The 16,385-nt window shown below is 42.6% G+C and overlaps 1 protein-coding gene across 2 annotated transcripts in view; it reads right to left on the bottom strand.

Moving 5' to 3' along the window:
- cadm3 (cell adhesion molecule 3) overlaps positions 1-15,810 on the bottom strand; it is a 120,033-nt gene extending 104,223 nt beyond the window's left edge. For both annotated transcript variants that reach the window (XM_062964748.1, XM_062964749.1), the window contains exon 1: positions 15,460-15,810. In XM_062964748.1, coding sequence (XP_062820818.1) covers positions 15,460-15,541 — 82 coding nt within the window. In that variant the 5' untranslated portion in view covers positions 15,542-15,810. The remainder of the gene's footprint in view (positions 1-15,459) is intronic.
- Between the last annotated feature and the right edge of the window lie 575 nt (positions 15,811-16,385).

The raw sequence follows: 16,385 nt of genomic DNA, 5'->3' as shown, positions 1-16,385 counted from the left end.
CAGTATAAACCGAGATACCAATAAAATTACATTACCGTATATACTCGAGTATAAGCCGACCCAAGCCGAGGCACCTATTTTTACCACAAAAAAACTGGGAAAACATTGACTCCAGTATAAGCCGAGATACCAATAAAATTACACTATATCATGATATTTTGGTCCTAAATTCGTAAATACAGTAATTACAATGTAACATTACTGCGTATTGAACTACAGTAGTCTCACTTATCCAAGCCTCACTTATCCAAGGTTCTAGATTATCCAAGCATTTTGTAGTCAATGTTTTCAATATATCGTGATATTTTGGTGCTAAAATTTGTAAATACAGTAATTACAACATAACATTACTGCGTATTGAACTACTTTTTCTATCAAATGTATTGTATAACATGATGTTTTGGTGCGTAATTTGTAAAATCATAACCTCTTTTGATGTTTAATAGGCTTTTCCTTAATCCCTCCTTATTATCCAAGATAATAAGGGTCGGCTTATACTCGAGTATATACGGTAATGTAATTTTATTGGTATCTCGGCTTATACTGGAGTCAATGTTTTCCCAGTTTTTTGTGGTAAAATTAGCTGCCTCGGCTTATACTCGTGTCTGCTTTTACTTGAGTATATACGGTAATGTAATTTTATTGGTATCTCGGCTTACACTGGAGTCAAAGTTTTCCCAGTTTTTTTGTGGTAAAATTAGGTGTCTCGGCTTATATTCGGGTCGGCTTATAATCAAGTATATACACGGTAATGTAATTTTATTGGTATCTCGGCTTATACTGGAGTCAATGTTTTCCCAATTTTTTCGTGGTAAAATTAGGTGCCTTGGCTTATATTCGGGTTGACTTATACTCGAGTATAAATGGTAATGTAATTTTATTGGTATCTCGGCTTATACTGGAGTCAATGTTTTCCTGGTTTTTTGGTGGTAAAATTAGGTGCCTCGGCTTATATTCAGGTCAGCTTATACTCAAGTATATACAGTAAGTTTTGCACAAGAGGGAACATGGTGCAGACAGAACTGAATGTAGAGGATGGGTCTCCTGAATTTGCATAAGGCTATTTGTATTGGTTGCTTGGAGCAGAAACAGTGTATGAATGTGGGATGTTTGTGCACTGGAGACAGAGAGATATTACCTGGCAAAGAGACGATGCGCAGTCAGTGGCACTATGGGATGTCGCTTATGCAAGCTTGTGAGCATGACTCTGGCATCCAGTGTTTCCACAGAGAGGGTGACTGGAAATAGGGATGTGCTTCTAAAGATGCAAGAATCAGCCCATTTCTGTTCTGGACAATAGATATCGACTAGCCCATCAATTTCCATTTCCCATTTACCTGCGAGTTTTAAATAGAAAATATTTTGGATGGGGCTTTGGATATTGATCTGTAAATGTATTAGCTTGGGAGGGAAAAGTCACATCTTCATTCCATCTTCAAAATCTGCTGCACATCTAGAATGTACGCATTATAATGGGCTTTAAAAAAAATCTGGCAAGTGTCAAAATGTGTCAAAGGGATTGGATTGGTTTGGGATGATGAAGGCTGACCTTAACATTCTCAATAAATAGATTTTGTACTGAAACGACTTGACTGGGACTGACCAGAAAGAGCAGAGGAATGGACCGGAGTCGCAGGAATTGGGGACCGAGTGGGAGATGGCAAGGCAACCTGGAAAAGCAAAACCATAGAAACCGTACTGCTTGGTGCTTCTGGTTACATAAACACATAAAGACAGCCATACAAACGACAGAGAAACGAGCCTTGGAATTTTCCCCATTGCCGCTACAAATCGTAACAAAACAATCACGAAACTTCAGAGGTTTGGATTACGAATCTTTATGAAACAAAACAGGGCCCATCCGAATCTCCAAAGTGAATTACAGTATATACTCGAGTATAAGCTGGCCCGAATATAAGCCAAGGCACCTAATTTTACCACAAAAAACTGGGAAAACACTGACTCCAGTATAAGCCGAGAGACCAATAAAATTACATTACCTTATATACTCGAGTATAAGCTGACCCGAATATAAGCCAAGGCACCTAATTTTACCACAAAAAACTGGGAAAACATTGACTCCAGTATAAGCCGAGAGACCAATAAAATTACATTACCTTATATACTCGAGTATAAGCTGACCCGAATATAAGCCAAGGCACCTAATTTTACCACAAAAAACTGGGAAAACATTGACTCCAGTATAAGCCGAGATACCAATAAAATTACATTACCGTATATACTCGAGTATAAGCCGACCCGAATATAAGCCAAGGCACCTAATTTTACCACAAAAAAACTGGGAAAACATTGACTCCAGTATAAGCCGAGAGACTAATAAAATTACATTACCTTATATACTCGAGTATAAGCTGACCCGAATATAAGCCGAGGCACCTAATTTTACCACAAAAAACTGGGATAACTTATTGACCCGAGTATAAGCCGAGGGTGGGAAATGAAGCAGCTACAGGTCAATTTCAAAATAAAAATAGATGCCAACAAAATTACATTATTAGAGGCATCAATGGGTTAAATAATGTATATATATGGATACAGGTAGACAGGTACAGTAGAGTCTCGCTTATCCAACGTAAACAGGCTGGCACAACGTTGGAAAAGCGAATATGTTGGATAATAAGGAGGGATTAAGGAAAAGCCTATTAACCATCAAATTAGGTTATGATTTTACAAATTAAGCACCAAAATATCATATTATATAACAAACTAGCTGTGCCCTGCCACGCGTTCCTGTGGCCCATTGGAATTGCACTAAATAGCTTTTATAAGATTAATGGATATATATTTTTCTTCTTCCTGACTTGCAAGGGCGTCTTTCCCTTTTCAAAACATTGCAAAAGAAAACACACTGTTAAGGGAGGGCAAGAGAAGAATAGATGCTATATTGCAACTAATGGCTGCAGAAGGAAGAATAAGAAGCACCCATAGTCATTTACAGGCAATCCCCGAGTTACAAACATCCAACTTACAAATGACTCCTAGTTAAGAACAGGGCTGAGACAACAGGAAGTAAGAGAAATCTACCCATTGGAAGGGAAATTCACTCCCGAAAGAGATACGTGGAAAAGAGGTCTCTGCTTTATCTCCAGCCCTTTCTTCCATAACAAGCCACATTTGTCATAATGAATTCTCACAGGGACAGAAAGTGTGGTGAAACCTTCTGAACAGGAGCACAGACAGTAAAACAAACACCACAGGGGTGTTAACTGGAGTTACACTTAAAAATGGACCTGTTCTGACTTACATACGAATTCAGCTTAAGAACCAACCTAGAGAACCTATCTTGTGTTGTCAAAGGCTTTTGTGTTGTCTGTTGAAATGGTCCACATGCTTGTGGATTTCAATGGCTTCTCTGTGTAGTCTGACAGTAAACAAAGAACAACACTCATAAAACAGAGGAATTCCAGACATGAAAAAAAAATCAGAGCCAGCTAACACCTCCCAACAAAGGATTCCCCCCTGGCAGGAAGCAGCAAGGCTTTGAAGCTGTAGATGGGCTCTTGTGCCTTTAGGTCCACAACTCCAAGCTGCCTCTCACAAACGCTGAACTTCCAACCAGCAAGTGTGAGAACCGCAGGGGGGCAATTGTGAGTTGTATAGAGAAAGGCCACCATTCTATGGAAGGCAAGGCTACCCATAGTTACTGGCATCCAAGGAGAGATGCCACCGCCAGCACCACGGGCGCTGAATGTCTGGAGACCAGTTGCCATGGAACAAGCGCAGTGGGAAAGGGCGGCTGCCCTTTCCACATCCTGCTTGTTGGCTTGCCAGTGGCATCTAGTTGGGCACTGGGGGGCAGGGGGGGACCATAGCAAAGGCCCAGTCCAGCTGGGGCTATTCTTAGCTTCTTATTACGTCAAGCAATTCAGATCTAGATGTTCTGCAACCCATCAATGAATGCGGAGACTATGAGCTACAAAGGACTCTTGCCACACCCTGGACTCCCCACAGATATATATATTTTTTTTCCTTGCCTAGTTTCTCCATGCCTCACAACCTCTGAGGATGCCTGCCATAGATGTGGGCGAAACGTCAGGAGAGAATGCTTCTGGAACATGGAGATATATTCCTCACAACCTCTGAGGATGCCTGCCCTAGATGTGGGCGAAACGTCAGGAGAGAATGCTTCTGGAACATGGAGATATATTCCTCACAACCTCTGAGGATGCCTGCCATAGATGTGGGTGAAACGTCAGGAGAGAATACTTCTGGAACATGGCCAGACAGCCCGGAAAACATACAACAACCCTGTGATCCCGGCCAAGAAAGCCTTCGACAACAGACCTCACAACCTCTGAGGATGCCTGTCATAGATGTGGGCGAAACGTCAGGAAAGAATGCTTCTGGAACATGGCCAGACAGCCCGGAAAACATACAACCACCCTATGATCCCGGCCATGAAAGCCTTCGACAACAGACCTCACAACCTCTGAGGATGCCTGCCATAGATGTGGGAGAAACGTCAGGAGAGAATGCTTCTGGAACATGGCCAGACAGCCCGGAAAACATACAACAACCCTATGATCCCGGCCATGAAAGCCTTCGACAACAGACCTCACAACCTCTGAGGATGCCTGCCATAGATGTGGGAGAAACGTCAGGAGAGAATGCTTCTGGAACATGGCCAGACAGCCCGGAAAACATACAACAACCCTGTGATCCCGGCCATGAAAGCCTTCGACAACAGACCTCACAACCTCTGAGGATGCCTGCCATAGATGTGGGAGAAACGTCAGGAGAGAATGCTTCTGGAACATGGCCAGACAGCCCGGAAAACATACAACAACCCTATGATCCCGGCCATGAAAGCCTTCGACAACAGACCTCACAACCTCTGAGGATGCCTGCCATAGATGTGGGAGAAACGTCAGGAGAGAATGCTTCTGGAACATGGCCAGACAGCCCGGAAAACATACAACAACCCTGTGATCCCGGCCATGAAAGCCTTCGACAACAGACCTCACAACCTCTGAGGATGCCTGCCATAGATGTGGGAGAAACGTCAGGAGAGAATGCTTCTGGAACATGGCCAGACAGCACGGAAAACATACAACAACCCTATGATCCCGGCCAAGAAAGCCTTCGACAACAGACCTCACAACCTCTGAAGATGCCTGCCATAGATGTGGGCGAAACGTCTGGAGAGAATGCTTCTGGAACATGGTCATATATTCCTCACCTCCTCTGAGGATGCCTGCCATAGATGTGGGCGAAACGTCAGGAGAGAATACTTCTGGAACATGGCCAGACAGCCCGGAAAACATACAACAACCCTGTGATCCCGGCCATGAAAGCCTTCGACAACAGACCTCACAACCTCTGAGGATGCCTGCCATAGATGTGGGAGAAACGTCAGGAGAGAATGCTTCTGGAACATGGCCAGACAGCACGGAAAACATACAACAACCCATTATGAGCTACATTGCACTCTTTCCCTCCAGTCCTGCTTCCACTGCAGGGCCAGATGCCAGGCTTGGTTGGCCTTTGGATTCGTCAACAGAGCTTTTGCCACAAGCGAGAAGAACAAGAAGGATCCCATGCAGCTGTGGACAATTCTACACAGGGACCACCAAACACAGCATTGCCCGAACACGAGTCAAAGAACATGAAAGGCACCGCAGATTAATTCAACCAGAGAAATCAGCCATAGCAGAGCATTTGATGAACTAACCTGGACACAGTACACCGTTTCCCCTAAAATAAGACCTCCCCAGAAAATAAGACCTAGTCAAGGTTTTGCTGAATTGGTAAATATAAGGCCTCCCCCGAAAGTAAGACCTAGCAAAGCTTTTGTTTGGAAGCATGCCCAATGAACAGAACACCAGAGCATGCAGGATCGGTAAATGAACATACCATAGAGTGTTGTACATGGAAATAATGGTAGTAACAAGAAATTCTTGATAGGATTTCACAGTTTGTCTGGTTATACTGGTTTGTGATTACAACTACGGTACAGTATATAATAAATGTGAATGCTTCTTCATGGAAAAATAAGACATCCCCTGAAAATAAGACCTAGAGCATCTTTGGGAGCAAAAATTAATATAAGACACTGTCTTATTTTCGGGGAAACACGGTATTATTTGAGAACACAGAAATGCTGGACCACTCCAACAACTATCATGTCAGACGACACAGAGAAGCCACTGAAATCCACAAGCATGTGGGCAACTTCAACAGAAAGGAGAAAACCATGAAAAGGAACAAAATCTGGCTACCAGGATTAAAAAACTGAAAAATCAGAACAGTAGATGGGAAGCAACACTCTGAGGGCAGAGGAGCCCCAAGGACGGCTAATGACTCTGAACAAAGGATGCCCCCCAGGCAAGAGACAAACCATTCCAATGCTAATTAGGGTGATTAACTGAAACATTAACACTGGCTTCAACTGACAAAGGACTCTTGTCACACCCTGGACTCTCCACAGATATATATTTTTTTCCTTCCTTGCCTAGTTTATCCATGCCTCACAACCTCTGAGGATGCCTGCCAAAGATGTAGGCGAAACGTCAGGAGAGAATGCTTCTGGAACATGGCCACACAGCCCAAAAGACATACAACAACCCTGAGAAGAACGTCATCTTCAAGGCCTCCCTGCAGAAGCATCTGGCTAGTGATGGGGCGGCTCCTGCCTCTCAATGCGCTGTGCCCCATAACCCACCCAAGGGGAAGATGGAACATGAGGCAGGTGCCCAGCCTCGTCTCAACCAGCCAACGGCAGAGGCAGCTGCCCTCCTCTGCATTCCAAGTGCAACCATGCCAGATGTTCCTGCTTTCAGCAACGTCACCCCCGAAGAGGAGAGAAGGACCAGCTCTCTGCCTCTGACCTAGATAAACACCCAATAGGATGGCATTGCAAGCAAAGCGCCGTCCTGCTTTTCCTTGGGAAGAACCCCCTCCTAGGCTAAAGTTCAAACTTTGTGCCCCCATTTTGAAGAAAAATAAAGGTTTTTAAAAAGCCAGGATGCAAGAAAGCCCAATCCCTCTGTTATCTCTGCTCAAAGTGATTCTGCTCGTTGGCACTGTCATGTTTTAATTCTCTCTTTGGCTTGCTTTCACTTGCCACTTAAATAATAATAATAATGCTTTGATTGAAGTCAAAAATCAGAAACTCCTCAAAGCACAGCAGACAAAAAACCAGTCAAAGAAAACCGCACTACAAACTAGAGCTGACAGCTGGCACAACAAAACATTGCATGGGAAGTTCATTGACAAAATGGAAGGAAAAGCTGATAAGGAGAAGACCTGGCTCTGGCTCACGAATGGGACCCTGAAGAAGGAGACAGAAGGCCTGATCCTTGCAGCCCAAGAGCAAGACATCAGGACAAAGGCAATTAATAATAATAATAATAATAATAATAATAATAATAATAATAATAGAAGACCTGGCTCTGGCTCACGAATGGGACCCTGAAGAAGGAGACAGAAGGCAAGATCCTTGCAGCCCAGGAGCAAGACATCAGGACAAAGGCCATTCAGGCCAAGATCGAAAAATCAGTTGATGACCCAAAATGCAGACTGTGCAAGGAAACCGATGAAACCATGGATCATATCCTCAGCTGCTGTAAGAAAATTGCACAGACAGACTACAAACAGAGGCACAACTATGTGGCCCAAATGATTCATTGGAACTTATGCCTCAAGTACCACCTCCCAGCATTAAAGAACTGGTGGGATCACAAACCTGCAAAAGTATTGGAGAATGAGCACGCAAAGATTCCTGACTGACAAAGTTCTGGAACACAACACACCAGACATCACAGTTGTGGAAAAGAAAAAGGTTTGGATCATTGATGTTGCCATCCCAGGTGACAGTCGCATTGACGAAAAACAACAAGAAAAACTCAGCTGCTCTCAGGACCTCAAGATTGAACTGCAAAGACTCTGGCAGAAACCAATGCAGGTGGTTCCGGTGGTGGTGGGCACACTGGGTTCCGTGCCAAAAGATCTCAGCCGGCATTTGGAAACAATAGGCATTGACAAAATCACAATCTGCCAACTGCAAAAGGCCACCCTGCTGGGATCTGCACGCATCATCCGAAAATACATCACACAATCCTAGACACTTGGGAAGTGTTCGACTTGTGATTTTGTGATACGAAATCCAGCATGTCTATCTTGTTTGCTGTGTCATACAATAATAATAAACATCACACAGTCCTAGACACTTGGGAAGTGTTCGACGTGGGATCCAATACAACAGCCAGCAGAGTGTCTGCTGTGGACTCATCTTGTTGTGTTTTAAATAATAATAATAATAATAAATAATAATAATAAACTGTATATCCTACTACCATCTCCCAGAGGGACTCAGGGCGGCTCACAGAACACTCAAGGCATAACATGCAAAATACAACAAGTGCAACACAAAACACAAGCAATAAATGGTCAACATAACATCACAAATTCACAGTACCCTCTGGTTAAAGACAATAAAATACAGCGATTGCTGTAGGTAAGAACAGCAGTTTTCGAGCTCAGAATTGTAAAGTGCTTATCGGAAAATCTGAAAGTCCTCATATGTACAGTAGAGTCTCACTTATCCAAGCTAAACGGGCCGGCAGAAGCTTGGATAAGCGAATATCTTGGATAATAAGGAGAGATTAAGGATAAGCCTATTAAATATCAAATTAGGCTTTGATTTTACAAATTAAGCACCAAAACATCATGTTATACAACAAATTTGACATAAAAAGTAGTACAATACGCAGTAATGTTATGTTGTAATTACTGTATTTATGAATTTAGCACGAAAATATCACGATATATTGAAAACAATAACTACAAAAATGGTTTGGATTATCCAGAGGCTTGGATAAGTGAGTGTTGGATAAGTGAGACTCTACTGTAATTTTATTTTTATACCCCGCCTCTATCTCCCCAAAGGGGACTCAGGGCGGCTTACATGGGGCCAAGCCTAAATAAGAACAATCTATATATATTCAGGGTAATGAAATTTCGGCCTAGGACAAAACAACAAAACTACACATCCCAGAAACACTAAACTTGGCAGCACAACCCCTCATCCATGCCTCTACGTTCATACAACAAACAGCTCCAGCTACTCCAGGAAACAGCCAGGCTTTGAGACTGCAAGGCTATTCACTGCTATTCCACCTGGCCAACAAAGGATTCCCATAAGCCACAGCAACGCGTGGCCAGGCAAAGCTAGTAGCAATATAAAACACAACAATAGACATGCACAATTATATAAATGTAAACATTAGCCAATAAAAACAAATGACAAGAATTAATAAAAAAAACATGGATTAAAACAGAGAGGTTGTAAAAGTAGACTGGGTAAGGTAAGAACAGCAGTATTCGATCTCAGAATTGGAAAAATCTGAAGGTCCTTGTATGTATTATTAAAGAATCTAAACATGGTCAAAGGCACGGGCTTCCCAGATCGGCCCTGGCTTCTCCTTCTCTCTCTCTCTTGCTTTTCCATGCTCACAATGTTACAAAACAAACGCATGCCTGGGCGTCATGGGCATTTTTGCAGGGATGCTTTGGATGGGTGACAAAGAACAATAGATGCCCAAAGTCCCTGGATGACAACACAGAAGCCGTTACATGGGATGGGTGGAGAGGAGGTGGTGAGGGTGCCATGTGCTCTTATTTATGACAGCCTTGCCACTCCCTACCCGGCCGCTTCCTCATCATCCTCCCAGCCGTGGCATCAACAGTTGCAAGGAGATGCCACTGCAGAAGAGGGAGAGGAGGCGAGCCATTAAAACAAAACACAAGAAGCTGGAAGCAAACGCCCAAAGGACGCAGCAATGCGGTCCGGCCAGATGCCCGGCTCTCTGGCATCCTTGGCAAGGGCCCCTGCCACCGCTGCGTCGAGAGCTGCGACAACCAACAACCGCTTGTTGATGTGGCTGGATGGAAAGCCCCCTCCCCTTACAGAACACATCTCGCCCACCCACCCCTCCCAAGGTGGGTGTGTTTGCGTACATTACCAGATGCCTGTATCGTCCTTATCCTCCTCTCCCCAGCATCTAAAGAAATGCAGCCACAAAAAGGGTGAGCAAAAACAAGCAGCATCCTTGGATGCCTGTGACAAATGACCACTATAGAAAGGTCTGCTCCAGTCTTTTCTTCCCAAACAAGTGGCCCCTTGCTCCCCACATTCTTTTATATTTATATGGGGCGGCACATAGAAACATTAACATATAAATGAAAGAGAGACCCTAAAGATTTGCAGAAGGAGGGGATAATCAAGCAGCAACGTTGGCATTTCTGGGGTGAGATCTTGGGTTAAGGGGTCTTTTGGAAGATCCCAATAATAGTAATACAGTAGAGTCTCATTTATCCAACCTAAACGGGCCGGCAGAACGTTGGATAAGTGAATATCTTGGATAATAAGGAGGGATTAAGGATAAGCCTATTAAATATCAAATTAGGTTATGATTTTACAAATTAAGCACCCAAACATCATGTTATACAACAAATTTGACAGAAAAGTAGTTCAATACGCAGTAATGTTATGTTGTAATTACTGTATTTACAAATTTAGCACCAAAATATCACGATGTATTGAAAACATTGACTACAAAAATGCGTTGGATAATCCAGAACGTTGGATAAGTGAGTGTTGGATAAGTGAGACTCTACTGTTATAACAATGTGGTATCAAAGGCTCTCATGGCAAGAATCACTGGACTGCTGTGAGTTTTCCGGGCTGTATGGCCATGTTTCAGAATCATTCTTTCCTGACGTTTTGCCCACATCTATGGCAGGCATCCTCACAACCTCTGACAATGCCTGCCATAGATGTGGGCAAAACGTCAGGAAAGAATGATTCTGAAACATGGCCATACAGCCCGGAAAATTCACAACAACCCAATAATAATAATACACTTGTGAAGTGTCCGACGTGTGAGCCAATACAACAGCCAACAGAGTATCTGCTGTGGACTCATCTTGTTGTGCTAATAAATAATAATAATAATAATAATAATAACTCCTCAAAGCACAGCAGACAAAAAAACAGTACAAGAAAACCGCACTACAAACTAGAGCTGACAACTGGCACAACAAAACATTTCATGGAAAGTTCCTTGACAAAATTGAAGGAAAAGCTGACAAGGAGAAGGCCAGGCTCTGGCTCACGAATGGGACCCTGAAGAAGGAGACAGAAGGCCTGATCCTTGCAGCCCAGGAGCAAGACATCAGGACAAAGGCCATTCAGGCCAAGATCGAAAAATCAGCTGATGACCCAAAATGTAGACTGTGCAAGGAAACCAACGAAACCATGGATCATATCCTCAGCTGCTGTAAGAAAATTGCACAGACAGACTACAAACAAATACAACTATGTGGCCCAAAGGAATCATTAGAACTTATGCCTCAAGTACCATCTCCCAGCAGCAAAGAACTGGTGGGATCACAAACCTGCAAAAGTGTTGGAAAATGAGCACGCAAAGATCCTGTGGGACTTCCGAATCCAGACTGACAAAGTTCTGGAACACAACACACCAGACCTCACAGTTGTGGAAAAGAAAAAGGTCTGGATCATTGATGTCGCCATCCCAGGTGACAGTCGCATTGACGAAAAACAGGAAAAACTCAGCCGCTCTCAGGACCTCAAGATAGAACTTCAAAGACTCTGGCAGAAACCAGTGCAGGTGGTCCCGGTGGTGATGGGCACACTGGGTGCCGTGCCAAAAGATCTCAGCCGGCATTTGGAAACAATAGACATTGACAAAATCACGATCTGTCAACTGCAAAAGGCCACCCTGCTGGGATCTGCACACATCATCCGAAAATACATCACACAGTCCTAGACACTTGGGAAGTGTTCGACTTGTGGTTTTGTGATATGAAATCCAGCATATCTATCTTGTTTGCTGTGTCATAATAAAATAATAATAATAATAATAATAGTCCTAGACACTTGGGAAGTGTCCAATGTGTGATCCAATGCAACAGCGAGCAGAGTGTCTGCTGTGGACTCATCTTGTTGTCCTAATAATAACAATAATAATAATAATAATAATAATAATAATAATAATAATAATAATAAATCACCTGCCTCTCCTTTTGGCTCAAAGTGGGTCACAATATAGTCAAATACATTACAGCACATATTAAAACAGGAGGCCAAGCATTGCCATGAACCACAACAGATGGCATTGCTGTCAGGAAGAAGAACAGAACAGAATAAAGACCCTCCTTTCCCCAGTCTGAATCTATATATAAAAGAGTGATGGCATCAGGGCAGCGGACAAAACAACAAAACTACAGGCCCCCCAACCTCGAAATTTAACAACACAACCCATCATCCATGCCTCTAGGTTGATACAACAAAAAGAAAAGAAAAATCAAGTCCTAATTAGAGGGAGAGGAATAATTGTTTTTTTCCAACTGCTGCCAGTTAGAAGTCTAAGCTCCGCCCACTTGGTCTCCTAGCAACCGACTCAGCCCAGGGGACAGGCAGAGTTAGGCTTCACTTAGGCCTCTTCCACAGATTATCTAAAGCCTCAGCTTCTGCCAACCCAGAAGTTTGAAAACATGCAAATGAGAGTAGATGAATAGGTACGGCTCCGGCGGGAAGGTAACGACGCTCCATGCAGTCATGCCTATGGCCACATGACCTTGGAGGAGTCTACGGACAACGCCGGCTCTTCGGCTTAGAAATGGAGATGAGCACCAACCCCCAGAGTCGGACACGACTGGACTTAACGTCAGGGGAAAAGCTTTATCCTTGACCTTAACTACCACCAATTCCTCAATACTTTATTTCCCAGACCACCAGACTTCGCCACAGCAACGCGTGTAGACATATAAACACAGAGAAGCATGAATCCATATCTCAAGCATGGCAGAGCCAGGATCGAAAAACCTTGCTCAATCTAAGCATGGATATATATATCGAGAATTGGCCTCCTATCCCTAGTCTAAATACATTTACAAACAGATATCAATATAACAATATACACACACAGATATCAATAACTGCAGCTGCCAAAAGACCCTCCTTTTCTCAACCTATATGGATATGCACAAACATGTATCAATATCCACACATATGGGGAGTTGCAGGTCCAGTATTGAAAGATCCTCCTATCCCTAAATAAATAGATATATCAACATAAGCATGGAGATATTATATATTATATATCACAAGTCTTGTAGTTCTGGTATAGAGAGACTCCCCTATCCCCAGTTGAAATATATATAAAAATACATCGCAATATAAAGAGGAATAAATATCAATAACTGCAGATCCAGTGCCAAAAGACCCTCCTTTCTTCAACCTAAAGTGATATACAAGCACATATAAATATGTACAAGAATTGCATATCCAGAACCTGAAGACCCTCCTTTCCTCAATATAAATATATAGAAGCACATATCAATAAGAATTGCAGGTCCAGTACCGAGAGACCCTCCTTTTTCCAGTCTAAATAGATAGGCAAACACATGACATATGTATGTGTGTGTGTGTGTGTGTGTGTGTGTATATATATATATATATGTATGTATGTATGTATGTATGTATGTATCTATTGACAGTTTTGGTCATTAGCACTGCAAATAATGTAAATAAAGCTTTCAGTGCCGCTGAGAGATTTATTTACATTATTTACAGTTAATGACCAAAACTGTCATCTATGTATATCTATATGCAAATACACACACACATATATATGTATGTATATGTATATATGCAGCTCCCTCCTTCCTCTGCCCCCTCCCCTTCAGATCTAGTCCCAAAAGACCCTCCTTTCCTCAATCTAAGTAGATATACAAATGCATATCAATAAGAATTTCAGGTCCAGTACAGAGAGACCCTGCTTTTCTCCAGTCTAAATAGAGATGCAAACACATGTTAGACAGTTTTGGTCATTAGCACTGTAAATAATGCAAATAAAGCTTTCAGTGCCGCTGAGAGTATTTTTTTTTACATCACATTATTTATTTATTTATTATTTACATTATTATAACTATCTATATCTATATGCAGATCCCTCCTTCCTCTGCCCCCCCTTCCAATCTAGTACCCAGAGACCCTCCTTTCCCTTATATCTATCTATCTATCTATTGACAGTTTTGGTCATTAGCATTGTAAATAACGTAAATAAAGCTTTCAGTGCTGCTGAGAGTTTTTTTTTAACATTACATTATTTATTTATTATTTACATTATTATAACTATCTATATCTATATGCAGATCCCTCCTTCCTCTGCCCCCTCCCCTTCAGATCTAGTCCCAAAAGACCCTCCTTTCCTCAGTCTAAGTAGATATACAAATGCATATCAATAAGAATTTCAGGTCCAGTACAGAGAGACCCTCCTTTTCTCCAGTCTAAAAAGATATGCAAACACATGAGATATATATATATATATACATATATAGAGAGAGAGAGAGATAGATAGATATATATTCACAGTTTTGGTCATTGTGTGTGTATATATATATATATATGTATCTATTGACAGTTTTGGTCACTAGCACTGTAAATAATGTAAATAAAGCTTTTAGTGCCGCTGAGTTTTTTTACATTATAGATATAGATATCTATTTGCAGTTTTGGTCATTGTGTGTGTGTATATATATATATATATATATATATATGCATCTATTGACAGTTTTGGTCACTAGCACTGTAAATAATGTAAATAAAGCTTTTAGTGCCGCTGAGTTTTTTTACATTAGATATAGATATAGATATCTATTTGCAGTTTTGGTCATTGTGTGTGTGTATATATATATATATATATGCATCTATTGACAGTTTTGGTCACTAGCACTGTAAATAATGTAAATAAAGCTTTTAGTGCCGCTGAGTTTTTTTACATTATAGATATAGATATCTATTTGCAGTTTTGGTCATTGTGTGTGTGTATATATATATATATATATATATATATATATATATGCATCTATTGACAGTTTTGGTCACTAGCACTGTAAATAATGTAAATAAAGCTTTTAGTGCCGCTGAGTTTTTTTACATTAGATATAGATATAGATATCTATTTGCAGTTTTGGTCATTGTGTGTGTGTATATATATATATATATATGCATCTATTGACAGTTTTGGTCACTAGCACTGTAAATAATGTAAATAAAGCTTTCAGTGCCGCTGAGAATTTTTTTTTTACATTAGATTATTTATTTATTATTGTTTATTGACATGATGATATCTATCCATACATGATAGATATCTATCTATATGCAGCTCTTTCCTTCCTCTGCCCCCTCCCCTTCAGATCTAGCCCCCAAAGACCCTCCTTATATATTATCTATATATACGGTTATCTTCCCTGCGCATCAGGCTAAACATGATGGAATCAATCTCTGAAGGAGGGATGAGATTCGGAGGGTGGCGGGGGAGGGTCTTGCAAGGCTCCCCTTCCTCATCTTCATCCTCCTCCTCTTTTGAAAGCAAGAAGAATTGAGAGAGAGAGAGAGAGAGAGAGACTCACGGTCGCGAGAGAGGTTGCCTCGGGTGGCGACGATCCAGAGCCAGCCCAGCAGGACCAACGCGCTCCAAAACCGGGATAACATCTCGTCTGGGTTGGGTAGGGGGGAGGCTAGGGGTAGGGAGGGGGAGGGTTGGGGGGAAGGGGTAGTTAAGACGGATGGATGGAAAGATGGGTTCTTCTCAAGGGGTTCTCCTTCCTTCCGAGCTCCCCCCCCCCCAATATGGGGGGATATATGGGAAGGGGATCTATTCGTGGGAAAGGGCTCTATTCGGGGGTCTATCCTGCCTCCGAGACCCCCACCGCAGTGCTTCCAGCCTCAGATAAGACGAGGCCGCTCCGGACGCCCAAGAAGAAGCCGGAGATGCTGCAGTCGCGGGGATTAAATAGAGCATCTGGGAGAAACCATTCCAGACCCGGGGGGGGGGGCAAGGATGCAGGGAAAGATAGGCGAGCTTTTTGTCTATGGGGGGGGGGGGGGGGAGAGAGAGAGAGTTAAACAATCTTCTCTTTTTAGTTTTTAACTTGACGAGGCAATGCCTGGCACGGTTTGGCCCCCAACCCTTTGGCCTCAATGGGGGTCGCCACAGCCTCTGTTGTCCCCACCCCACCTATCCACCCCCCTCCCAATAGACAAAAGGACTTGGTACAGTCCGAGTCTCCCCTATAAGGGCGTGGAATGGAGCCGCTGCTGCTGCTGCTGATTCCAGTGTTTATAAACCAGCTGCTTTCTTTTCTTTTCTTTTTTTCTGGACTGATGGGAAAACTTCCTCTTCCCCCCACCCCCTCAAAGGAAATAATATGGTTGCAGGGTTGCTGTATGTATTCCGGGCTGCCTGGCCATGTGGCAGAAGCATTCTCTCCTGACGTTTCGCCCACATCTAGGGCAGGCATCCTCAGGGGTTGTGAGGAATAATAATAATAATAAT

The sequence above is a fragment of the Anolis carolinensis genome, unplaced genomic scaffold, assembly GCF_035594765.1.
Source record: "Anolis carolinensis isolate JA03-04 unplaced genomic scaffold, rAnoCar3.1.pri scaffold_14, whole genome shotgun sequence".
NCBI classification, from domain to species: Eukaryota; Metazoa; Chordata; class Lepidosauria; order Squamata; family Dactyloidae; genus Anolis; species Anolis carolinensis.
Note: the sequence above shows the minus strand (reverse complement) of the source record. Positions and strands in the feature narration are given on the sequence as shown.